This window comes from Phymastichus coffea, unplaced genomic scaffold (genome assembly GCF_024137745.1).
Source record: "Phymastichus coffea isolate CEN01 unplaced genomic scaffold, Cenicafe_Pcof_1.1 PCOF00128, whole genome shotgun sequence".
Taxonomy (NCBI): domain Eukaryota; kingdom Metazoa; phylum Arthropoda; class Insecta; order Hymenoptera; family Eulophidae; genus Phymastichus; species Phymastichus coffea.
The window spans coordinates 18,495-43,586 of NW_026706939.1; the positions used below are offsets into that span (position 1 = coordinate 18,495).

Sequence of the window (25,092 nt, forward strand, 5' to 3'; positions counted from 1 at the left end):
CACTTGTTGTAAACTAATAAAAAAAGTTCTATCACATGTTATTCAAGTACTATTAGACGACTCTATTCTTATTAAAAAAAATAAGGCGCAATTGAAAAAATTAGCATTCCAATGAAACTTACAAGTCAGAAACGTATTTTACAGTGGTGAATTTATATAAAAATTGTTATATGCATATATATTTCATACACCTTAAACCATTATGTCTGTTCTGTAAATTAAATCAAAAACATGATCATGACATAACTTAATATAATTAATATAACAAGAAATCGAACAAATTTATATAGCATGATTTAGATTTATTAAGTTATTCCTGTAACTTAAAGAATACTCAAAAATTCATTACATAATTAAAATTTTATTATTTAATTAATCAATTAACTAGAAATAAAAATCTATAATTCAAATAATTGCTGCACATTAACAAATACATTTGTATCGATCTATTATAAAAAAATTAATTATTAATTGACTAGTTAAGCAGTCATGATGTAATAATAGCCATTTAAATATTTAAAAACAAATTTATAGATATTCAAAAAATCATAAAAATGTAGCAAAGAAGCTGTAAAATTAAAATAAATCCTATTGAAATTGAAATGAACTATCCGAAATAAAAAGATCATTCTACTAAATATTAATTCCTCTAATCAAATTAAACTTATAAAAATATAGAAACCAATAAACTTCGTATTTATGATAACATTTCTATTTTACACCCACATATTACAATTAGCCCTACCTAACTTATATATAAAAATAACTAAAAGATATTATTATAGGTTATTTAGGGTATTGTTTACTGTCCTTATTATAAAGTTAGTTAACACAAGCCAGACTTGGGCAACCCCTATATAATCTGTTCTAAAATTTTCCATTATTGCATATTTACATAGTTCTAAGTATACATTACGCGCGAAATTAAGTGTTTTCGTTTTGTCGTTTAAAAGTTTGATGAAAAACTTCCAAGTTTCCAAATTAAGTTTCTTTTTCGCCAGATTTCTCATCCAAAACACTTGATACTTCTTCTTGTCACCGTCTCTTATTCGGTGCAATTGTTTTACTAAATAATGCATTAGATATGGCAACCACAGGAGAAAATATTTTGAAATGACAGTCACTGAAAAAATAATAGAGGTTTAAGGTCAACTTAAAAAACAAAAATGAAAATGAGAATGAAATAAATGTGGACAACGTAAAAATAATGTAATTTATAAACTTTAGGGAGGGCGGTAAGAAAAATAATAGACGTCGCGCATTTTTTTAATTAACTTATTAGCTATTGAAACCACGGGTGAAAATATTTTTAACGGACAGTTGCTGAAACAATAAATGATTTTTAAATATAATAAAGTGAAATATATTTTTAGTGTCAAAAATAATACTAACCAGACAGCAATAACTGGTTCTGCTTCGTTTCCACTGACGATAAATAATGGGAATAGTATAGCAAATACACAGCTCCTGAAATTAAACGAATTTTTTTTTTAATTCCATTAAAATATTCTAGTTATATTTAGTACAGAATCGAAATTAATGGCACATATTTTTATTTATCTTCTAATTATTGAAACTAGAGATTTAACCTTTAGAGGGCCGGAATTTCAAGGGACATATCGCCCTCAGAAAACTGGTATAAAAGGTATCTTATATCATTGATTGATCATAGGGAAAGTATCAATCGGGTATCACTCGGGGGTAGCGTCAGTATATTGATTCTCCGGCCCTCTAAAGGTTAAGATCATTTTTTTATAAAGTATTACTTTATTTGAATGAATCATAAAGCTCTATACATATTTAAATTTTTATTTATATAAATTATATAGGTTACCTTATAACATATGAATCTGATAATTTGGAAGATAATGCAAGTGGTAACCCAAATCCAACAAAGTATGGCCAGTTAAATTCAATAAATTCAAGTCGTCTATGCAATTCCCATCCCATGTTGTACCATTTGTATTCAAAACTATATAAAGCATTAAGAAGGCACAAATGTAAAAGTTCAAGAATGTCACCAATTGGTGGCAGTGGCACTTTTGATACTAGATTACTTTGGCCTAAAAACAAGCCTTGCACCAAAGTACTGAAAGCCATATCAGCTAAAAGCTTACTGATACTTGACAATAGTACTGGTCTACCTTGACGACATCTATATGCACTATCTGCAATATCCTGTAATGTAAGTAATATGTTGGGTAAAAACTGTACCTGAGTATTTAAATGTTTTTCATCATTTTCAATGCTTACTTGAAACCATAGCATATTGATTATTTTACTTAATAAGAAAACTGGCAGTATCCATACAGTGCTGAAAATGAGTGACAAAAATGGTTTCATCCATGACCAAACAAAAGTTCCCATACCCGGAGATTGACCAAATATTATATTTAATAAATATTTCAGAGACGGCAACAATCCATATTCAAAAATAAGAATGCTAGCTAAGCATACACCACCATTCAAAGCACAGCACTGAACTGTTCTTTGTAGCACCTTTGATTCCCTGTTAAAGTCAAATTAAAGTTTACATAATCTCACCACAAAATAGCAAATTGTTAGCTATAATATAGTAATACAACAAAGAAATTCAGTCAATTATAATTTTAGCACAAATCCACAACTTACCTATGTTGCTTAGAGAACTTGGCTGGACTCTGTCCAACAGTGTTCTCTTTCCTACGAGAGTCTACCTTTGAGGCAGATTTTTTTATCCTTTCGTTGAATTGCTTGTCCATAGAGAATAGGACAAGTGCACCACGTAAGCTGTCTATTAAGCCTCGCCACACGGCAATGATTATACCCTGCAATATAAAAATAACATTCTACATAGTGCTGTCAATTGACAAGAAAAATGACTAAAAACTATATAAAAGATGAAGAAATAGGCTTTTGGAGAGGAGCCAAACAAAGGTGCTATATATTACGCTTTAATTCCCAAATAATTACACGCTCTAACAGATAAAAAAAGAGAAAAACAGATAGGATTTATAGGCACCTACACGTAAAACTTACAGTGATCTTCATTTTGGCAGATCGCCGGTGCAGTCGCTAAGCAGTAGCAGTAGCAGGACAATTGGCTCAATAAGAATAACAAGAAGCCAGCTCTGCACTGTGCATCTTCCACAAGTAAAGTGGCTGTTCTTCGTACCTTTGCGAATGTACGCCGAGATCGTGACGCACCACGAAGGCTCATGAAAATCTTGATTTGTCTTCGGTCGAGGTTATAGCTCGACGACGATGCCCTGCTGTCTTTTGTACCTGATGTGCCATGCAAGGCTGTTACTAATGTTGTTGCTGCAACTGTTACTACTACTGTAACTATGCTCGGATCCACTCATCGCCACGCAACAACGTGCGTCGCGTTACTTGCCTTCTGTTCTTATTTCACACGCTACACGGTTGTCGTGCAACAGAACACTTTGTTCGACACACGATGACAAAGTGCGTTTGTTATCAATATTGTACAGCCGCGCTCCACACACTACTATGCTACTAGCGCTATTTACATCGTCAAATGTGTTTAAATGTGTATATATGTGTAGATGTGCAAGCGAGACGTGCGCGTCGTTTACACCGTACGCGTCGTTTGCACTTTGCGCGTCGTTTTTGTGAGTCGGTTATCGAGAGAGGGAGGAGACTGAGAGACAGAGAGTGAAACAGAGAGAGCGAGAGAGAGAGAGAGAGAGAGACAGACAGACAGACAGACAGAGCAGACACAGTAAACACATTGGCAGATTTGCAGTATTTTCACTTGACTTAGTCTGCGCCAGAGGTCGTTACAAAAAGTTGATATAGCGCGGCAGTCCGAAATTTTAACTTAGCCAACTTTGTGCGTTTTAAATTTACCCTGCTTGTCAGAATTTTTGAGATACGAATCATCAGACTAAATAATTTTTATAGATAACAATTGTTAATTAACAAGTAGTACATCTTTCTACAATAATTGATAAAATTAGTACGTTCAGTTGATTGATAAATTGACGTAACGACATTGTGCGAATAATTAACTGAAATATGTGCAATTTTGTTTCTAAAGTATTTGATAGCTCGAAATTTAGCATTTAATCATACTAGATAATTTGAATAGACTGAAGCAGGTCCAACATTTAATACGTTATGTTAAGATAGTAAAGTTCTTTTGAAACACGAAGTGAGAATGATCTTATAATTAATCTTATCACAAACTATGAAAATTTAAAGGATAAATTATAAATCACCTTTTTATTGCAGTCACTCAAACACCACGCATCTCAACACTTATAATTGCAATGGTAACCGGATCGTTGCAAAGATTTATTAGTAAATTCAACTTACTAGTGATTATGAGTTGCACAAACACAACGATAGTACACTTATTCTAATCAAAGAAATGCATTAGAAATCCAATTTTATTCATTTTTTTAACTATTTGGTTAATCGTAACTGATTATGCACAAATAATTCTGCCAAAGTGAATTAGGTATGAAATAATGGTTTATGAATACATTATTGTTAGGTTTTTTAGGCATTGTTTTATTTTTTCAACTGCTCGAAGAGGCACTCAAAATAACAAAGTATTTTATCTATACCTACCGTGATAGAAATTTCAACTTTACTGTATTTGGCAGTAAATAAACACATTGTTTAAAAGAAAAAAATTTTTTTATGATGTAACAGGTGTTCAAGAAATATCGTATACAATGACAATTATAGGTCAATTATCAGATTAAATCAATTCAAACAATGACTTCAAGCTTGATGGTACACCACCAAAAGGAGAAACTGTTCCATTTACTACTATTTTTATCATAGGTTTGGCATTTGGTAAGCCAATGTCAAATTGACCATCAAAATTTCCTGAAGGTACTAATCCAAATGGAAGATAGTCATCCATATCGATAACATAATTTGTAATTTTCCATTCGCCCTAAAATTCCACGTAATATTTATTGAGCAAATTCATTATTAAAACAAATTCTCAAAGTATTACAAACCGCTGGTATCGGACAACTTTTCGGGAATTTGTCACTGGGTTCTACTTTTTTAACAATTGGTTGGAAAAATCCATTTTCGGCTATAGCGTCACAGAGCACAATAACTTCGTCTTTCAAAATTGGTAGATTATTAAAATTCAAGTTCGCAGTTACCTACAAAAATATAAATAATAGTATACCTATTTACATTAAAATAATATATGATTTTAAATACCTGAAGTTTTTCATGTAAATTCTTTTTAACCGGTACAGTAACAGAAATACTACTGTCATCGTTCAACGGTTTTACTTCGCTACTAATTTTTCCGAAATATTCATTTGGAGTAGCATCTACATTCAGTTGATCTACTTTTATATGACTACTAGTCTGAAATTAATCCGGTAAATAAATTGATTTATTTTTATTTATTAAAACGTTAATCTATTTTTAAAATGAGTCCATTATTAATTTTAAACTGTAATTAAAATAATTTTAGATCTAATGAATTATATTACAAAGTTATTTGAGAGTGACACCCAAAACTCCAACCAAATAATTATACACAATTAATTATGACAACGTTTCGCTGGTTTGCCTTCCAACCTCATCAGGTCTTTTATTAAATTGTCAACTGATACAAAAAATACTTTATGTCGACTTAAATAAATGATACATTAAAGATCAATAGAACAGTAAATTTACATACCAACGCAACATGTAGAAATTAAAAATTTATAATATCCATTGCTAATAGTAAAAGTTTTTGCCGTAAAAGTTTGGACTATTGATGTTCTATTGATCTTTAATTTATCATTTATTTAAGTCGTCATAAAGTATTTTTTGTATTAGTTGACAATTTAATAAAAGACCTGATGAGGCTGGAAGGCAAACCAACGAAACGTTGTCATAATTAATTGTGTATAATTATTCGGTTGGAGTTTTGGGTGTCACTCTCAAACAACTTTGTAATATAATTCACTGGATCTATAATGATGGAGAGTAATAAGGTATTTAATTATTGAAATAATGTTATATATACTTTCAAAACTTTTTCTTGATGACTCTTCAGTAATAATATATTTTACGATTTATAGATTTATTAAGAAGTCATCAAAAAAATTTTTTTAATTCTTTTAATTAAATGTTTATCTTTATACCACAACAAGCTACGCAAAATCTATATATGTGAACGGATTTTCTTAATTATATTTTTAAAAACCAAATCTTAATCGATAGGAATTTTCATAAGCTAATTTGATACAACTAAATATAGTCAACTAAAAGTATGATTTTATGTATCATTCAGGAAAAAAGAATAGAAAAAACATTGAAATCTTACAACTCCATTTATTGCAACTCCAATAGTACCGAAGATAATGAAAAAAACAGAGGATATCATATCACGTGAAAATGAAAAATTCAATCCGTTATCATATACTGACTTCATCTAGCAAGACTCTTCTTCTTTTATACACCAACGAATGCTGAATGCACTCATAATAATGAACAAAAAAAGTCTTCACGGTTGACACGAGTAATTGTCTAAAGCGTGGCTTATTGCGTCCGTTCGATGAGATCAATACGATATATATATATCATTGCAGGCGTTGTGTTTACAGAAATAATTCAATAGATCGATACTTATATTTTGTTACCTCATAGACCGGAAGAGGTTTTTCAAATGTATTACAATTGGCAACAACTTATATAATTTTTATGGTTTTTCCAAACAATTAACAAAATAATTGACCAAAAAATTTTATGGGCGACTTGGTGATTGTGTAATTTTTTTTTTTTTTATTGTTAGCTTTCAAATCATGTACAGATTTATTCGCTATACTTGGCATTTACGTATTTACATTCGTGAAAACATTGTATTCTCTTAATACTAGTGAACTATATGCGAAGTGAGCAGTCTTTGAGGAAATTAACAATGCAGAAACACGCAACAATATTGGGACCCTCTACAAATAGAGGGAGCTTTAGATTGATTTGCAACAATTATGTAAACAGTTTAATTCGCTGATCATGGTAGATTGGACAATTCCACAGAATGTGATTGATATCTTGAAAAGGGAATGAACACGGGCAACTAGGGTCAGAGATTATCGAAACTCTTGCCAATGAGGCATTTAGATTATAGTGATTCGCACGCAGACGGTTTATTGTGACTATAAACTCGCGCGAAAGTTTTTTGCTTTGGAACCACGGTCTTTTCGTGTCGCTATAGTAATGGTCAAAATAAAGACTTCCCTTTTTCAGAATCGGAACTTAGGAGTTTTGATTCGCTATTTGCCTTCATCGTTAATTTGAACGATTCTTTCAAATCCGTGAAGGGGAATTGGTCACAATCAGTAGGTCTTCTGTTTGCTGCGTTTTTCGCCTGTGTGTTGGCAATATCATACCTGTGATCACTGAGAGTGATGGAATCCAATAAATTTCAATGCTTCCCTTTTTAATTTTTCGTTTTTGAAATTCAAAGTACTTTTGTTTAATTTCAAAAAGATATGGGTTAGAGTTGATTTTCAAAAGAGGATTCTGTAAACACTGAACAACTCTGAGTGAATTACACATAATGATATTGCTGACATCAGTATTTTAAAGTGCAAGGTCCAACGAGTCTCTCACTGCGATACATTTAACCGTGAAAACAGACGTTTTCTTATTCAAGCTCCTTTTTATAGTAATATTTTCTTTAAGGTTTATACATGCTGAAACAGTTGAATGAGAAGTTGTACTCCTGCTGCCGACAGTAAAAAATATTCTAACATTCGGGGTGTCTAAATCATTACAAATTCTTTCTAGACTCTTTTGTTGAAGTGGTGTTATCAGTTATCTTTTTGTGCGGAACTAGATTCATAATGGAGTTATAGTCGTAAAGATACATGTGGTATTTACAAACTTTAACAATATTGTTGACAGAGCAGATTACATTTTCAATGCAAGTTTCGTACAGTCTTTTCTTTTTTTTTTTTATTTTTTTTAATTTGATTGTAGAACTTTGTCACAGTCTTGTTTATAGTTAAACTTTCATTTGACAAGATTTTAGATATATAGGAATTACAGAGGTATTTCGCCCGTTCGTGTATAGTCGGGAGTTTTGATTCAGCTAGTAAAATCTTAATAGGAGTCGTTGTTCGTAGTTCTAGTGCATATCTAATGGCATTATATTGCAACTTTTCTAGTTTTTCCTGTTGATCCTTGCGCTTAGGATAGTATACGAATAAACCATATTCAATAATAGATCTTGCATAGCTCTTATAAAGAGTAAGGAGAGTTGACGAGTCTGCGCCCCACCAAATTCCTTGTAAGTACTTTATTAAATTGGTTGCTCTAGCGCATCACATTTTGACTTTGTTTATTTGTTGGACAAACGAAAGCTTGTAATCAAAGATAATTCCAAGAAATTTGGTGGATTCACTAGATTTAATTATTAAATCATCCAGTTTGATTACGGTTTTACCTGGTTTAATATCTTTATTATTAAAATAAACGAATATGGTTTTTTCAGGAGCTAAACTTAGATTGATATTAGAGAGATTAATTTTTATCTGCTGAAGAGCTTTTTCTAGAGCTTTTAGATTGGTGGAATATATTGCGATATCGTCTGCAAATTGAGATATTGAAACTCTACAAGAAATATTTTTTACGATGTCGGCTACAAAGATTATATATAAAAGTGGGCTAAGCACATCTCCTTGAGACACACCCTTGCACGGTATTAATGGTTCGTTAATTTCATCGGCATAGACAAGTCTTTCCATTCTAATGAACTTTATAAATTTAATCAAAGATAACGGACATCCAATATTTGCTAACTTGTCAAGTAGAATCTTAACATCGATATTATCGAAAGCTCCTTTAACGTCAAGAAATGCTGCAAATATATTTTTTTGATTATTAAGGGCCGATTGAATAGAGATTGTTACGTTGAGCAGGTTATCATGACATGACTGGCCTTTACGAAAGCCACTTTGATTTTCCGGAAGCATGTTTTCTGATTCTATCCACCATTGAAATTTATTTTTAGTCATTGTTTCGAACAATTTGCATAATGCTGATGTAAGTGCGATCGGTCTGTAACTTTTATTATCAGGTTTTGGAATGAAATGGACATAAGATTTTTTCCAGTCTGTTGGAAAATCGCTTGTGTTGTACATTTCATTATAAATGTCAAGAAGGAGAAGTTTATATTTTACGAAATAAATACGAATAAAAGGCCAGGGGATGAGTTAGTGTTACGAGAGTTTAAGGCATGATTAAATTCGACGAAGTTGAATGGACTGTCAAGGAAATCGTTTTGTTGGCACTTTGGTAAGTAATTCGGATCAGGCCGCTTGGCAATCGAGGGGCAAAGTTTATTAAGAGCTTCCATTTTTTTGTCTAGCTGCAAATTTTCAGGGACGTGAGAAGCGTTAATTTTAATCCATTTATTTTTAAGAATTTTACTAGTATTCCAGATGTATCGCCCGTCTGTTAAGAAGCTGATGGTATTCGTAAACTTAACGTAACTTTCTTTCTTTTTCCATTTAAAAGTTCTTTTCGATATAGCAAGCAGTCTTTTATATTCTATAAAATCATCGAGATCCTTAGTCCTTTCCCATTTTTTGAACGCCAATTGCCTCTGCTTTTTAATCTCTTAAATCTTCATCCCACCATCTTACAGGGTTACGGTGAATTTTAATATTTATAAGTTTCTTTTTAGGTGTGTTGTTAGTGACGGCGGTCGTAATTTGATTGATGAAATAATCATATTTATGACTTGCGCTTAAATGTTCGTATTCGCTGGTTAGGAAATTTATGTAAGAGTCCGAAAGAATTTAAACAACGTTGTCCCAGTTAGTTTGAGTGGATCTGATTTTGTAACTTTTTTTATGATAAATATGTTTTTCTGCGCTAAAGTTAACATAGATTGGATAGTGATCATATCCCCAAGTCTCGTCATTTACTTGAACATCAACTCTTTCAGCTATATTTTTGCTCGACAAAATTAAATTAATACTAGAAGTAGATGTAGAATCAATGTACGTATCATTGTTATGAACGAAAAAATTAAATTTATAGATACGCTCGAGTACATTTTCTCCGTTAGAATCGGTTTTATTGCAATTCCAATCGACGTGATCAGCGTTAAAGTCACCAACAACTAAGCAATTTTTTTCATTTTTAAAATTCATAAAGATCTTATCCCATTCTTCAAGTGAAATGACGAGATCTGGAGCTCTCTAGCATGCAATCAAGCTTAGAGCCGGTTCGACGTTATTGATTACAATTCCGCATATTTCGAAAGCACTGTCAGGTAAGTCAAAATTTTTTATTTCACGGTAAGCCAACTCAGATCGAATTAATAAAATAATACCGCCTCCTGATGAGTGTGCTCTGTCAAGCCTGTAACTAACAAAGCCTGGGAAGATAATGTTTTTGCAGTTTTCGTTCAGCCAGCTTTCTACGCAGATGAAGATGTCCACATCGGTAAGAGCCACTTCTGTCTTCTTTGTGCTTGCGAAAACTTTTTGCATTCCAATAGAGAATTTTAATCGGTCTTTTGATTGTGTGAGCCATTTTAAAGAGCTACTTCAGAATCCGAATCTTTGAGTTCCGATTCTACATTTGAACTAATATTTTCTGTGCTATTTGAAATTTCAAGTTTTTAATAATCCTAGTAATACGATTTTTTAGATTACAATCAACGTGTGGATAGGCGTCTCTGAGCATTTGAATGAGTCTGGGAGTATCGGTAGTAAACTTTTGAGCTACGTCTAACGTTTTTGGATTACCAAACGTTTCCTTGAGTATTATATTTTGCGTAAAAGGAGCCAAGCTGTCAAATTCCAGAGGGTAGTTATTGCTGTTTACTAAAAAGAAATTCTTCACCGGAGTTCATCAATCTCTTCTTGCGTGCAGTTTTTATCTAATGTTTTTTTGATACGCTTTCTTTGTTGCATCTTTTCAGATCGGTTATATTGCGGAGAGAGGTCTATTTTATCCGTACGGTTTTGTTCCTTTGCAGACACGGTAGAGCTGGAAAGATTGCTGGCCGATCTCTTAATTGCGGTGTTGACAGGTGTAGTTGGTGGGGGCATCACTGGAGGCTTTGGAGTATGACTTTGCTCCTCCGTTACTATATCCGTGATTTCGGTGTAGATTTGTTTTGGTGATTTTGTAGTTGATTTTTCTATGCTATTCAAGTTATCGTTTTGAGCAAGTTTTGCATAATTAAGGTTGTTTATCGTTGCGTTATTAACAGTATCTTGTGCTGGACAGTGTTTAGCAAGGTGACCTTTGCAAAATAAAGCAACAAACTTTTTCACTCGAGAAGTAGATCCAATATGTTGTATTATCATAGTCTATTTCCATGCTTTTCGGGAGTTTATTAATGTCATCAGGGTTTATATAAACTTGGCGCCTGAAGCTCATGATATGTGCGTATTCAGGGTCGTTGATACTAGCTTTTATGCAAGAGATTTGCTAGGCTGGGGTGATTTCAAGAGCTTTTATTTTATCTTCAATGACATAGTGAGGAATAATTGGACACACGTTAGATACAATAATTCTTTTGGATTTGGATATCAGAGGTCGAAGCGTGAGAGAGTAATGCTCCATGTTTATTTTCATGTCAGGCTCTGTGAGCTTGTCGACAAGTTCTTGACTGCTAACATAAATACATATTCTGCCACTCGAAATTCTTGAGACGAATAACACATTAGTTGGTTTAACGATTTTTCCTATAGCAAGTGTGTAGTCTTTAATTTTTAGACTCTCAATTACTTCAGTAACAACTGCTTGATCTTTTTTTGGAAACTGAGTCTTTTGTGTTATTCTAGCGTATGATTCTTTAGGGTGACTTTGGTACTGTGAGGATTTGGATGCTTCTAATTGCGTGAGATTACTTTGTGAGACGCCGCCCCTGTAGTCAGAGGTTGTCCCCGTGGTTATATGGTGCATAATCGAGATAGTGCACTCGTACTATCAAACCGTTATGCACTATTACCGCACTGAATAAATTTAGACGCACTCGCGGAGAACGTATAACTCTATACCATGCGACAGTAAGTACACTCGTTTGTGCTCCTGTTTATAAATACGTCTTACCTCGACGAAGGTTCAGACGAGACTCCGATTGTGTAATTTCGTAAGCTATTATTGATTTTGACTTATTAAATATACTGTAATTATATTTTTTTTAAGGTTATTTTTTGCAGAAAAAAGTTGCTTAATGTTGAGCTGAGAATGTTAAAAGGTACTTTAACATTTTCTAATAAACACTGTAAATTCTAAATTAATGTCCGGTCAACAGGGTATTTACACACGAATGAAAGAAATTGGCTCGAACAAACAAGTTAGCAAAAGGCAATTCGAGATACGTAATAAATTGGAAGGTTCACTAAAATAAGAAACATTCATTTTTATTCATTGCCATGTATTATTATAAAAGTCATCTACGTGATCACGTCTTCACTCAATCGCACATACACACACGCACACTATATAATAGTTCGCTATGTCGACATCCCCATTAATTATCTTTACGTCAAAGAATAAATTCAAATAATTGTTATTCTCGTTCATACCATGTTACGCTCGAACAAGGTCGTGATTTAAATTATACAAATGCTTACAATCTCGTTTGGATGACAAACGTCAGCACGCCCCTTTGCTACCACTTGTGTACCACCGTTATTTCTTGATGTACGCCAAAATGACTAATTCTTCTTCTAACGCTCCGGCCGCAGAATAAGATAGTACGTAAGCTCGGAAACGTCAGATATTCTATTTCGATTCAAGAGTTAATGGCTGAGATCTCTTTTGGTATAGCAATGCCTTGATCAGCGAAGTCACGGGTCTCAGTTGACCATCGCTGTGAGGTGACCGGTGGCACGGCAGGACGGGAAAGAGAGCGAGCTCGGCGTGCGTTCCGATTTTTATTGGCTCCTTGATCGTGCGCAGATACTCGCAATTCACACGCGCACAACGAGCGCCTCGAGCGCTTAATTCAAACTCCAAAGCAATCGTTACAACACTTAAGCTTATTTATTACTATTAATAACCATTGGTTTGTATTCTTAAAACCTTAAAATAGCCGAACGTATGTTTTCATTATATAACAAATAAACTACTTATAACGATGGGAAATATAATCCGGGAAGTTGGTGAAATTCCTTGTATATTGAAATATCCAAGAAAACAATTTGGCTATTGACTAAGCTGCAATTGGCTATTTAGTCATCGTTTCCATTTTCATGCGTTCATACAAAAAATTTTGCGTTCCTTTATAATTTATATATCTTAGGTGTTTAGAAACTTTGCACACTTAATAAAACCGCTTTCAAATATTCACCGAGTTGAAATACGCTCGTTTTTTGGCTCTTTCATGATATAGGTCTTTGACTTCGTAAGCACACCTTCCATGAAGGGCTCCCACAGCATATTATAATTAATAAACAGAAAATCTGTAATAAACCTTTAGTTTTAAAATAATAGAATATAAATCTTTTCTAATTTATATTACCGGAAATTTCAAATTAAGTATTAAAGAACATTCTTGATAAATTAAACATTAAGTGTAGTTCGCCACTGTTTAACCCGAAAGTGATGTTAACGAAATTTTTCTAATGATATGTAGGCAGTTTCGGATAGCATGCCTATCCATATACAGCTAACGCCAGAAATGTTTTAACTAACTCGTGACGATATGAACTATTTCATGAATGCAAGCATAGACATCTTTGTTTCGTCCTCAAAAGGGTTTTAGCTATAAATATTATATTTTTCCCTTTCCAATTCAATCGATCACGTTCGAGACTAAACAACGGATATTTTTTTCTACTGCAATAAATAATAATAAATGTAATCGCTCTTCTTCAAGAATAGTAAGCAAAAAAAAATATGTTGAACACGTGCGCAGTGGTCATTAGCGTTTATAGCCTTTTACGATATTTACTTATTTCTGCGCTGCGCTGATTTATGACGATAATAAAAAAAAAGGTCTCAAGGACCAGATGCACTCAACTGACCGCTACGCTTTCCACCCGTGCATTTTTACCTTTGTAACCGCCCTCGCCACTCAGGAAAACCAATGAAAAGCGATTTACTAAAATTAGTTAACACCCAGCAAAATATTGTGGCAATCTGCTGCGACAGACAAAATCAGATTCTCGACAAGCGCCGAGAGAGCAACATCTCGCTCACTCTAGTATAATATTCTAATACCGCGACACATATAGTTTTAATCACTGCTGTTCTTATAATTTACTCTCCTTTTTTTACATTAAATAGAGTTAAGACAAATGTGCTCTATTTATTTATTCATCACCTTGCCCGTTCGTCATTAACATTAACGTGCGGCGCGGAATAAGAGAAAAGTAGCCTTTTCATTTAAATACATTTCCGCAAGATCAAACAATCTTCAAATGCTTTATATGTAATACTGAAGGCCACATACTTGGCCAAGAATTGTACTAATATATGGAATCTACTACAGTTACCTTTCCTATTACTGTCGGTACCTACTATCTAAATATAAACAGTAGGATTTTTGCTTCCTTTGTGATATTCTGTGAGTAACAGAGGTCGAGGTAGGTGCGCAAAATTAATAATTTTTTGTCTATTTCGTATTAGTTATTTATGCACCTTGGATGAGCCAAGAGTGAATACGGTATGGAGAAAGATGTTTGTAGCGCGGAATAATATTATAGATTTTTCACTGGAGGTTGCTATATTCGAGTTTTTACATATAGAAATATGTAAAAACCTGAATCTCGACCTTAGAAGATCGGTAAATGGGTCCTATACGCGCGAACAACTCGCCGAGATATTCATTTCCCATTATGAGTCATCCCCAGTCGTGTTTTGACTCATCACAAGGGGTGTAAGTTAGCTAAACAAATAGTAGCTTTGCTTTGACGCAACAAAGGCATAGTTTTGAGAGCACGTGTTTGTGCTGGCCGGTTCTATAGTATCGGCAGTGTTCTTAATAAAAGACTTGAAAACCAAAAATGTTATTTATTAGACTTAATATATTATAAATTGTGCGTAGTTGCGTTGTATACGACTCATTTGCCAACCGATTGCTTTTCGTATCTAAAAACCCAAGCCTCGTACAGCCTTACCAGAAATAAAAAATTTTTTAAGCATCAGCAGCGCAATTCGAGCACCTTCACACCGGAAAAGAAAATGTTTTCATCGCGGAATATAAGAACCTCGACGCTCGCTTCACTCGTTGCTTATCATCTTTCATAATATCTATCGTACTATCAAATTTCATAAAAAACTAAAAAGAATCAATGTGCAGTTGCGTCGTATACAACCAATTTAGTCGAATACGTCTTCGCCAATAGGTATTTATATAGGCGGGACAAGCGCAGTTACGGCCGAGTTAATGTTTGTAACGCGTGATAGCGTAAGAGCTGAGGCACCGTGAGGAGCGAATGCCGAAGCTCTTGCAGTCTCGCAATACGAACAAAACCCTCGGCCGTAGCAGCAATTGGCTCGCCTACAAAAACTTTTCGATCTGCAAGCCCGTGTTCGGGTGCTTGTGCAGGTGAAACTCATTAAAGGGACAATTAAAAAGGTTAGTTATAGAAAATGTTATATTTATTATTTTATTTTATTCAAAGTTGTGAATACAATCAGTATTTTTCAACAAAAAGTAAATTTATTTCAAAGTATATTTTAACTTAAAGAACTTTTGGCACACTTTTGTTAATAAGAATAGAGTATCTTTCCTCATATAAAGTATAAAACATTATACGATATTTATACTTGATAATAAATAATTGGTTCTCAACATGAAAATTAACTATAATATTTATCAGCTTATTAAATTATCAACCCTAAACTAAATTACATTGAAATTAATTATGACTTGCACGTAGGGCTGATTGTTTCGGTTTGATATGAAAATTAAATGATAATTATTTTAATATACCTGAATTGGACTTTTTCCTTACTCACAGTAAAATTTGCTTAGAATTATCTAAAATATTTAAATCGCCTAATTTTTAGGTCAACGATTCAATAATTTTATTACATACTGCCACGGCTATAGTTGTCGTTACATCATCGTCCTCTTTCTCGGACACAAAATCATCAACATTCATAATGTTCTTCTGGCCATTAGTTTTTCCATACTATCAGTACGAAAATTTTGCCACTAGAGTACGTTTTTTACTCAAGGGTTTAAGTTCCAAATTAGATAGCGCGCAATCACTCACTGTCATTGATCGTTAACAGTCTCTGACATTACTCGCTGCAGTTGGACTTGAAAAAAAAAATCAAATATACATGCACAGTACAATTACGATAGAATGCGGGGAAGTAGATAGTTTCTTGCGTGGCGTTTACGCCCGAACGAAGCAAGGATAGAAAGTCACACGAGATAACCATCTTTTCCTACTAAGAGTGATGTCAATGCTGGGAAAGAAGGAACACTCTTAGGGGGAAGTGCAGTGCTTAAAGTAACCATAGTATAAATTGATTGGTGTTATTTTCCGAATCATACTAATAAATTATAATGCGGTATAATATTTATAGTCCGACGACCGAAACGGTGACTACAAGGCAAGCTCTCATTCGAATGAATATTACAATAAATTGTTACGATATGGACGTTGACGACGACGAGCTTCTCAATTCTCCAAAGTTTTCCAAAGTTCGATTACGGTACGTACATCACTTTATATTCATTTTAAGATGGCTAGCTAGTGCTGAAAAAAGGAGAAAGAAAAGCATTTTAATTCAATTTACATGAAATAAAACAAAGTCAACAAGTTAATATAATAATTTCTTGGTTATCTTATCGTAGTATTAAGTTTTATTTTGTCTTTCGGTCATACTTATCTGTTTAAAGAGAAACTCGATATAAAGAAAAGAAGAACTGATAATTTTCATTAGTGATCGAGACTAAATTAGAAATGTGATAAACGTTTAGTGACATGTGTGTATATAGTGGATGACTGGCGAGCACTGTACCTACGTGTACGTATAGATTTTGTGTTCAGCACTTACTTTTCGTTGCATCGCCACATGTATGTATTGTTACTCGATTAGTGCAAGTGCTTTACGAGAACTAATGCGAAACTTAAGAAAAAAAAAAGACAAATATATAGATGCGTAGATATAACAAAAATTGAACGAAATGTAGAAAATCTTCGTACATAGAAAGTATAGTTGCACGAATTTTTCGTTAACTAAAACTCATTTTTTCTACTTCTATTTGTAGGATATATTATATATTGCTATTGTATATTTTGTTATGCTTAAGGTAGAAAACTAGGAAAGCGACTGCCAAGACAGTGATGACGATTTCAGTAACACAAACAGCATTTCGAATGATGTCGAGAGTGAACAGAAGAGCCAACAAATTATTGATCAGAATGAAAATTTGTTCCCTGTATCACCAATGACCCTATTGATACCCGTACTGTTTAGCTGCGATTCTAAAATTTACCAACATTCTAAAATTAGATAAAATTTGTTGTATCATGCGACACACATGTCTATTTTTTTTACTATAGATTTGAAAAATATTTCACCGACCAACAAACACATTTCATTAAGGTTGAAGCTTAATTTGCTAGTAAATATAGATCTAAAATGTAAATATAGATTTCTATAATATACGTATATTCAAATAGATTCATTGAATATTAACATACTAATTGGAATTTCTAAAAAGATAAATTATCATTTCTGATTTCATTAAGTATATTTTATCAATCATAGGTTTAATTATAGTCTTTTAAATAACTTTCCCGGTACATCTTGAAATAAGTAAAATTTAATCGGTTTTTGTAAAAAAATGGGTGCAATTTCTATTTTTATTTGTCAATGAATATCGATGTATGTAGTGTATTTTCAACAACATGATTTATTCATCTAGACATATATATGGAAGATAAACATATAACAGATAAACAATAAATGACAGAAAAACATATTTAAATAATGTTACTTGTTGATAAATATTAGAATAACCTGTCTTCGCAATTAAAATGACTACTCATTTGTGTCTGTAAATAACAAATATTTGTTCAGAATATTTGCAAAAACATATAGTGAATTAAAAGATCAAATTCAGATGAATAAATTCATGGTAGATTGGATAAGAGCATCAGACAGGATCTCCAGTACCCATAAACAGATGGAAAGAAAACAACAGAAGCAACAACAACGTGATCGTATTTAAACAGTTACTGATCGATCATCTTCGAATTCAAGCTGTAATACGATTTTATTAGCTCACGAGTTTTTCAATATTTATAGTTTAATTATTTTTTCAGAGTTTTTTAAGCGTACTATGAAATTATATGAATATAAAATATTAATGCTATTAAAATTTGTATTACAAGCGTTATCACTGAAATTTTTAATAATTCTACTGGTGTAATTCATTCGCTGTTGATATGAGTTTTTTGATCGCGTAATAAATAGACTGATTGTAAAAATAATGTAAAACAATGTTGTAAAACTAATATAGTATGTATGATGTAACAATACATTAATAAAAATTATTAAATTTATTTTAGTTTTTTTTTATTACAAAATTTAAAATCTATATCCTACGTTCAAAATAAAACAAAAGAAGTCTTGATGTTGACTTTATTTATATACTCTCTTATCAAACGCATAAAGATATCGTTCAAGATATCTTGGCGTCAACAATTTAATGGACAGTCACTTATGTATTAAAAGATATCTTTGACAGTTAAAGATATCTTACAAGATATCTCTTGACTTTCTTAAGATAACATGAAGTAGAATTAACTGGCCATTTTTAACTTTCTAAATTTTAACTTTTATTCTCAAACGTTTGCCGAACTTGGTTATTGGAACTTGGAAATTGGTCTCTTCGGTTAAAGTTCAGGATTACTTTTACCAAACTTTTGTCTATTATTTTGAAATTCAACTTTTACCGTTTTATTCGCAAATTTACGCAAATATAATTGAGTAAAGTTGAATAAGATTTGGCCAAACTATGATAAAACTTTATTTACGAGTCATCAACGAAAATTTAGTAAAAGTATTTCTCAATAACTTTATCTGAAGAAATGAACTGAACAATCAAGTTTAATATCTTTTCACGGGACAACTTTTACTAAACTTTATTCAACACAAGCGCAAACGTTTGGAAAAGTAAAGAATTTTTTCGCAGGCTACACGTAATTAATCACAATGTCAACCCTTTCCACCTGAGTGAAAAAACATGTTGCCGCATACGTTTTCACTTACGGAAAAAAGTTCCTAGTTCCTAACTACGGAAAAAACTTTCTAGTTCCTAACTACAGGAAAAACTTCCTAGTTCCCTTTTCGGCACCTTTACGACCAATGCGAAAACAGCCCGACACAAATAACATTTTATAAAAAAAATGATCACATCTCACGTATGTCTAATTGTACTTCTCGAAAAAATAATTATTTATTATTGTACAATTACAAAGCTCTACGCCTGCGCAAAGTGCATTTCCGGATGACATCCTTGTAAGTTGTAACAATTAGTGGTAATTTGTAATTGTCCTATTATTTCTTTTAGAAACAAATTTATAGAATTGTACTGATGGTGCAATTTAGACTACAGAAGGTACAATTTTTCTGTGAATTTATTTTTGCTTAATTATGTCTTTTATGTGAATAAATAGGAGGTGAATTATCGATAACGATATTTTTTATTTTTTATGAGAAATATAATGGTACAATAACAAATAATTATTTTTGCGAGAAGTACAATTAGACATACGTGAGATGTGATCATTTTTTTTTATAAAATGTTATTTGTGTAGGGCTGTTTTCGCATCGGTACCTTTACGGAAGTCTGGACTATCAATTAATGTCGTCAATTATATCTAATTTTAATAAGGTTAAGGATCAGATATGAATTGGAAAGCGGCGTCATTTTTACGCTGTTGCCGAGTCGCAATTGTTTTGTTTTGAAAGCGCTCGAGTTACGAATCAGCAACCGGCAAGCTCGGATAATACAATAGGTATATGTGTACATATAGACGCACTTCACAATCCGAGAGTAGTCAAGAAGCAAAACCCAAAGAAAGCAGCGAACTCAACATTATATGCTGTATATGTCAGCATATACTATATGTATTTATCAGCGCATAAGTGCTTATCTTATTGCTCATATATAAGCAGTGTACGGTATCGATCGGCTCGGCAGTTTGTTTCTCATTTCTGAATGAGTTTTTCTCTCCTCGTAAGTAACAATAGAGTTCAACGAGTTTCAGCATTTTCGTAGTTGCGAAAAATTAGTGTTACATTATCCATTACTATATCTACGATTGTTTCGTTTAGTGAGCAGCGGATACGATTCAGAAGTTAATCGACGAGTCTACGCATGAACGCCATCCTTTGTTTAATTGCATCCTACTCATAAAAACTTGGTACGGGAAAAATCAGTAAGTGTTTACATATTCAATTTACTTATAACAAATTATTCGAATGTCTTTTATATTGTTAATGCGACATTTCTAATTTCATTGTAATATGATATATAAGCTTAAATGAAAAACAAAAGAATAATGCTTTGTTTTATCTAATTCAAAATTTATCTTTACTACTTCATTAATAATGCATATATACTCAACATTTTCTGATAACATTAGCTTAAACAAATAAAAAAAAACGAAAGTTAAGACAGATCGACTTGACTCGAAATAACTTTATTAACAAAATATTCCGTATGTGGTCCTCTTTTACGTCTCTGCCAATCTAATATTTGAATAATAAATTTAAAAGAGTTGATTATACGCAAACAAGTTATTGTATTGTAATTGCAAGAGTGAGATGTGCACCCAAATGTGGTGAATTTCAAGGTCGACTAAACGAGTGTCCGATACGACGCACACGAATTATAACAGTTATTCAGTGATGTATTATAATAAATAATTATAATTAATATAGTATGATTATTGTAAAATGTGCTATAAATATTGAAATTTATACATCTAATCTGACTAATAGAACAACAATACTACATACAATTGACCTATGCATTATTGATCTTCATTTATCTTTTCTTCAATATATAATTACTTTCTTTTTTTATAGATATGCTTTATCTAATAATTATCTTGAAATATTTTCAGTGGCATATGAGATGAAGAAGAAGAAGCGTGATCCAAAATGTATCAATCCTAAATTAATTATAGACATTTTTAATTCACTTAAGATTGAAAATCAAGAGAAACTGAATGAAGCAGCTAAATATTTTGAAAGTCAAGTACAAGTTTGTAACAATATAAAAAAAATTGTGACCAAACCTAAACAATCTGGTCCTAATAAGCAAAAGAAATCTAATAAAGATAATAAATGTAAACTTAGTGATTTGTATAGACGCCAAAAGCATAGAGCTCTTCAAGAGATTTTGATTGGCCCTACATTGCACTGTCCAATTAGTGCAGATAAAATTGAAAAGTATTATGCAGATATTTTGATGGTAAAACCACAATGTAATATTGATAATATACCAATGTCTTTATGGCCAAAAAATAAGCCAGATGATATAGCAAATTTGACTTTGACAAAGGAATTTACACTTAAAGAAGTAAGATCCAAATTATTATCAAAAATTCACAATTTTTTGAGTTCTTCACGCAGTCCTGGGTTAGATAGAATCAAATTTGATCAACTTCGTTTTTATGATTCAGATTGTTCTAAAATGACAAGTCTTTTCAATGCTTGTTTGAAACTTCAAACTGTTCCAGAAATATGGATGGAATTTTATTCAGTTCTAGTTAAAAAAACAAATAGTAATTTAGACAGTGATGATGCAGGAAGCAATAATATGGATAATAAGGCTTTATTAAATATACAGAACTGGTACCCAGTCACCATGGAACGAACTATATCAAAACTTTTTCAAAGCCTCATTGCAGTAAGATTAACAGCTTGGGCCAATAAAACTGGAAGGCTTAGTGCAACTCAGAAAGGATTTCTTGTATACAATGCTGCCTGTGAAAGTAGCTTTATTTTGCAAGAATGTAAAAAATTTGCTGAAGAGGAAAAAAAAGATCTAGCCATTGCTTGGCTTGATTTTGAAAATGCTTCTGAAAGTATACCACAATCTGCTATACTGAATGCATTAACTAAACACTCAGTTCCTCTTTCTATTATTGAAATTATTAGAAAGATATTTGAATATTCAAAAACAAAATTCAGGGTAACTGATGATAGTTCTGATATTTGCTTTACCAAGCCCATATCAATTTTTAAGGGTTTGCCTCCAGGTTCACCTATCAATCCAATACTTCTTGATTTGTTAATTGAACCTATTTTGAGAGATTTATCTAATGCAGTACATGACACTTTTGAAATTCACAAACAAAGAATCAATCACTATGCCATTCCACATGAACTTACTTTGATAGCTGATTCATCATGCAAGCTTCAGAATTTATTAATTCTGGTAGAAAAAAATGCAAAATTACTAGGGTTGAAATTTAACATTCATAAATGCTCAACTTATCATTATTGTGGCAAAGAGAGAAAAGTGAGATCAAATAATAAGTTTGCCTTTTTTGGACAAAAATTAAGTACCTTGCTACAAGAAAAAATTGAAGAATTCTTTGGAGTTAAGCAAAGTTTATCAATTGGTCAAAACAGTTGCCCAAGTATTCCAGAGATGATTAAAAATATAAAAGCTATTGATGAATCTTCATTGAAATTCTATCAAAAAGTAGAATCTATTCTGATGTATATTATTCCACGCGTTGAGAATTGCTTAAGAGGATTGCAAGGTACAGAAACCATAGCATTTGGAACAGAAGATAAAGTTACCGATTCTCTTAAAAAAGCAGACGAACTTTTGATGGATAGATTCAAATGTTGGTTGAATCTATCTAAAAATGCAAGTCCAAGATCAATTGTTTACCAAGTTGCAGGTACAAAACAGTCTCTGAAAGAAGATATGGACAAACTTATTAATGACTTTAGTCTTTTATCTACCAAGCAAAATGTGATGGACAAAGTTCTAACTGTTAAGTATAATTACCTTCCATTTATGGATCTATTTTACATCATGAAAATTGTACAAGCATTTAAAATGCTTACATCACAAGATAGAATTGTTAAAGAAGTTGCTTTTGCTGCATTAATGGCAGAGGTAAATAATTTAATACCAAATAAAATGAGAATAAAGGTTAATGAACAACATCTTGTACAATATTTGTCTGGAGATTTACACGTAATAAACAAGAAATCTAATTCATTGTGGTGCTTAGTTCGAGAAGCTTCATTAAGACTTAAAATAAAATTACAATTAAAATGGAAGTATAATGATAGAATTCAATTGGTGATTAGGTTTGGAGATGTTAAAAGGAAAAAGATTTTTAGTGGAAAGGATGTAAATAGTATGGAAGAAAAGTTGAAAATTGCTTTAGTCGAATATTACATAGATCAAACCATGAAAATGGGTTCAGGTAAGATATTCTTGTATTAGTACACTTAATAATATTTAATTTTGTATTAGGAATGAATTATTCTTTAATATAATTTATTTTTTATTCCAGGTCCAGAAGATTATTTAAAAGCTATCACATAAAATATAAATAATATATGTTTTTTATTAACACTATTCAAATTTTTTAAACGCAACTTATGTGAGATTACTTATAAAAGATATTTTACAGTAGTATGTGTAATACGTAATGTTAAATATTATACTATTATAATTGTCTTAAATAAAAATCAAATCTTCATAAATATATCATATTTAATGATTTAAATTATTCATAATATTAGTTGAAAAATATTTTTTTATTTAATTGCTATCATTGCGTAATTCTTCTATTTTATATCCATTTATTGATCTAAGAAAAATATCTGTTTTCAATATATCATTAAGATAGATATTTACCTTAAGTATTTACTTTTTAAGTGTATTGGTTAATAATATTTTTAAGCACATTATAGTATATATTTTTTACTTATAACAAAATAATAGTAAATTTGTGTTATTTAAAAAGACATACTAAAGTGAGTTGATACAAATCAATATATTTCATTGGTCCATCACTGAATGGTATAAAATTACTCCAATTTCTTTTTAAAAGTTTGATTGTCAACCATAAAACATTGAATAAATTGATCTCTAGTGTTTTCCAGTATTTTGAACTATGATGAGTGACGTAAGGAGCTATACTACTTGGCTTACTTTTGATAATATACAAATACAATTTTCTGTGAAAGTAAATTTACACCACATGTATCAAAATTTTATTTTTTCACACGAAAGATATTGTCAGCTCTGAGAATGAGTAAAGTTAATTTTTGTAGACTATTAATCTATATTTAAGCATGTTTTTTTTTTAATAAATGCTTTAACTTAAATGAAGTTATTTAGCTGTACAAAATAAAAATTAAATTTTTCTACAAAAGATAAGTTATATAAGTGGCTGTATACTAACATGTTTTCCATTAAACATTTGGATTATTAACATTCGGTTTACATTAAATACGTAATCTACACTTATCAAGAAAATAAAGTATGACCTTCATTACATCAATGTCGGAAGAGGCTATATAATATTTAATGTTGTACGGTGGTAGCTGTTGATATTAGTAACTAGAACTAGGAATTTCGAGTGATTGCACTGGAATCGTGTGATTCGTCCGCATTCGTCTGCAAGCGTACGGATATATGTAACCGAGGTCCTACACATTGTTACAATCTTCGGTCGCTACTTAGTTTTAATCCATAAAACCATGGTTTAGCGGTAGGTTTGTAAAAAGTTGGGAAATATAATTTGACTTTGTGTTTGTGTTGAACATTATAATCATTCAATCGCAGCAGTAGGTTCGGCTGCGGCTTTCTTTGCATTTTGGTCTGCTAATTCATTATCTATTATTCCAACATGAGCAGGTATTCAATATATATTGTTGCACTCGCACGTACACTCACACAAAATAACAATAACTTTATTATAAAATGAACGAGAACGTATTTATTTAAATAACCACAAATGTATGTTTTTCATCTCAACACAAAAACACACTGAGAAAACAAAAACAAGCAAAACGAACAAAACTAATAAATCGCTTAGCAACGTATTTCGTTCGAAATCAGAGGAGAATACATAACAATATTAAGAATTCCTTCACCAGCGCTATTTCTGTGTAATTTGAAAAATT

At 31.9% G+C, this 25,092-nt stretch overlaps 3 protein-coding genes across 5 annotated transcripts; 1 reads left to right on the plus strand and 2 right to left on the minus strand.

Moving 5' to 3' along the window:
• Positions 1-21: 21 nt before the first annotated feature.
• LOC131671565 (etoposide-induced protein 2.4 homolog) lies at positions 22-3,601 on the minus strand. 2 transcript variants are annotated; one of them, XM_058948068.1, is made up of 6 exons: positions 3,019-3,598; positions 2,632-2,807; positions 2,254-2,509; positions 1,835-2,178; positions 1,393-1,467; positions 22-1,123 (listed from the first exon to the last, which is right to left on the minus strand). In XM_058948068.1, exons 1-6 carry the CDS (start codon positions 3,028-3,030, stop codon positions 1,036-1,038), a joined length of 951 nt encoding a protein of 316 aa, XP_058804051.1. In that variant the 5' UTR covers positions 3,031-3,598; the 3' UTR covers positions 22-1,035. The 2 variants fall into 2 exon arrangements, with proteins under 2 accessions (XP_058804051.1, XP_058804050.1); XM_058948067.1 differs by lacking the exon at positions 22-1,123 and adding an exon at positions 1,146-1,323 and having other exon boundaries at positions 3,019-3,601.
• A 909-nt stretch (positions 3,602-4,510) lies between these two features.
• On the minus strand, positions 4,511-24,750 carry LOC131671567 (uncharacterized). Of its 2 annotated transcripts, none has more exons than XM_058948073.1 (4): positions 24,369-24,750; positions 5,194-5,346; positions 4,980-5,132; positions 4,511-4,912 (listed from the first exon to the last, which is right to left on the minus strand). In XM_058948073.1, the coding sequence occupies exons 1-4, from the start codon at positions 24,399-24,401 to the stop codon at positions 4,712-4,714; spliced, it is 540 nt and encodes a 179-aa protein (XP_058804056.1). In that variant the 5' UTR covers positions 24,402-24,750; the 3' UTR covers positions 4,511-4,711. The 2 variants fall into 2 exon arrangements, with proteins under 2 accessions (XP_058804056.1, XP_058804055.1); XM_058948072.1 differs by lacking the exon at positions 24,369-24,750 and adding an exon at positions 6,299-6,414.
• LOC131671561 (uncharacterized) lies at positions 19,913-23,653 on the plus strand. The gene is made up of 4 exons (XM_058948061.1): positions 19,913-20,158; positions 20,257-20,360; positions 21,051-23,381; positions 23,472-23,653. Coding segments are annotated over exons 2-4 (2,364 nt in total). The 5' UTR covers positions 19,913-20,158; positions 20,257-20,359; the 3' UTR covers positions 23,504-23,653.
• Positions 24,751-25,092: the final 342 nt, after the last annotated feature.

Bases quoted from the DNA above. Each gene is read 5' to 3' on its own strand.
- LOC131671567 (XM_058948072.1), bottom strand. From the start codon at position 6,406: ATGAAGTCAGTATATGATAACGGATTGAATTTTTCATTTTCACGTGAT. The intron at 5,133-5,193 runs GTATTTAAAATC...ATATTTTTGTAG, and splicing joins ATTTACATGAAAAACTTCAG to GTAACTGCGAACTTGAATTT. The intron at 4,913-4,979 runs GTTTGTAATACT...GTGGAATTTTAG, and splicing joins AAAGTTGTCCGATACCAGCG to GGCGAATGGAAAATTACAAA.
- LOC131671565 (XM_058948067.1), bottom strand. The intron at 2,179-2,253 runs GTAAGCATTGAA...CTTACATTACAG, and splicing joins TCAATATGCTATGGTTTCAA to GATATTGCAGATAGTGCATA. The intron at 1,468-1,834 runs GTAACCTATATA...GTTTAATTTCAG, and splicing joins TCAGATTCATATGTTATAAG to GAGCTGTGTATTTGCTATAC.
- LOC131671561 (XM_058948061.1), top strand. The intron at 23,382-23,471 runs GTAAGATATTCT...TTTTTATTCCAG, and splicing joins AACCATGAAAATGGGTTCAG to GTCCAGAAGATTATTTAAAA.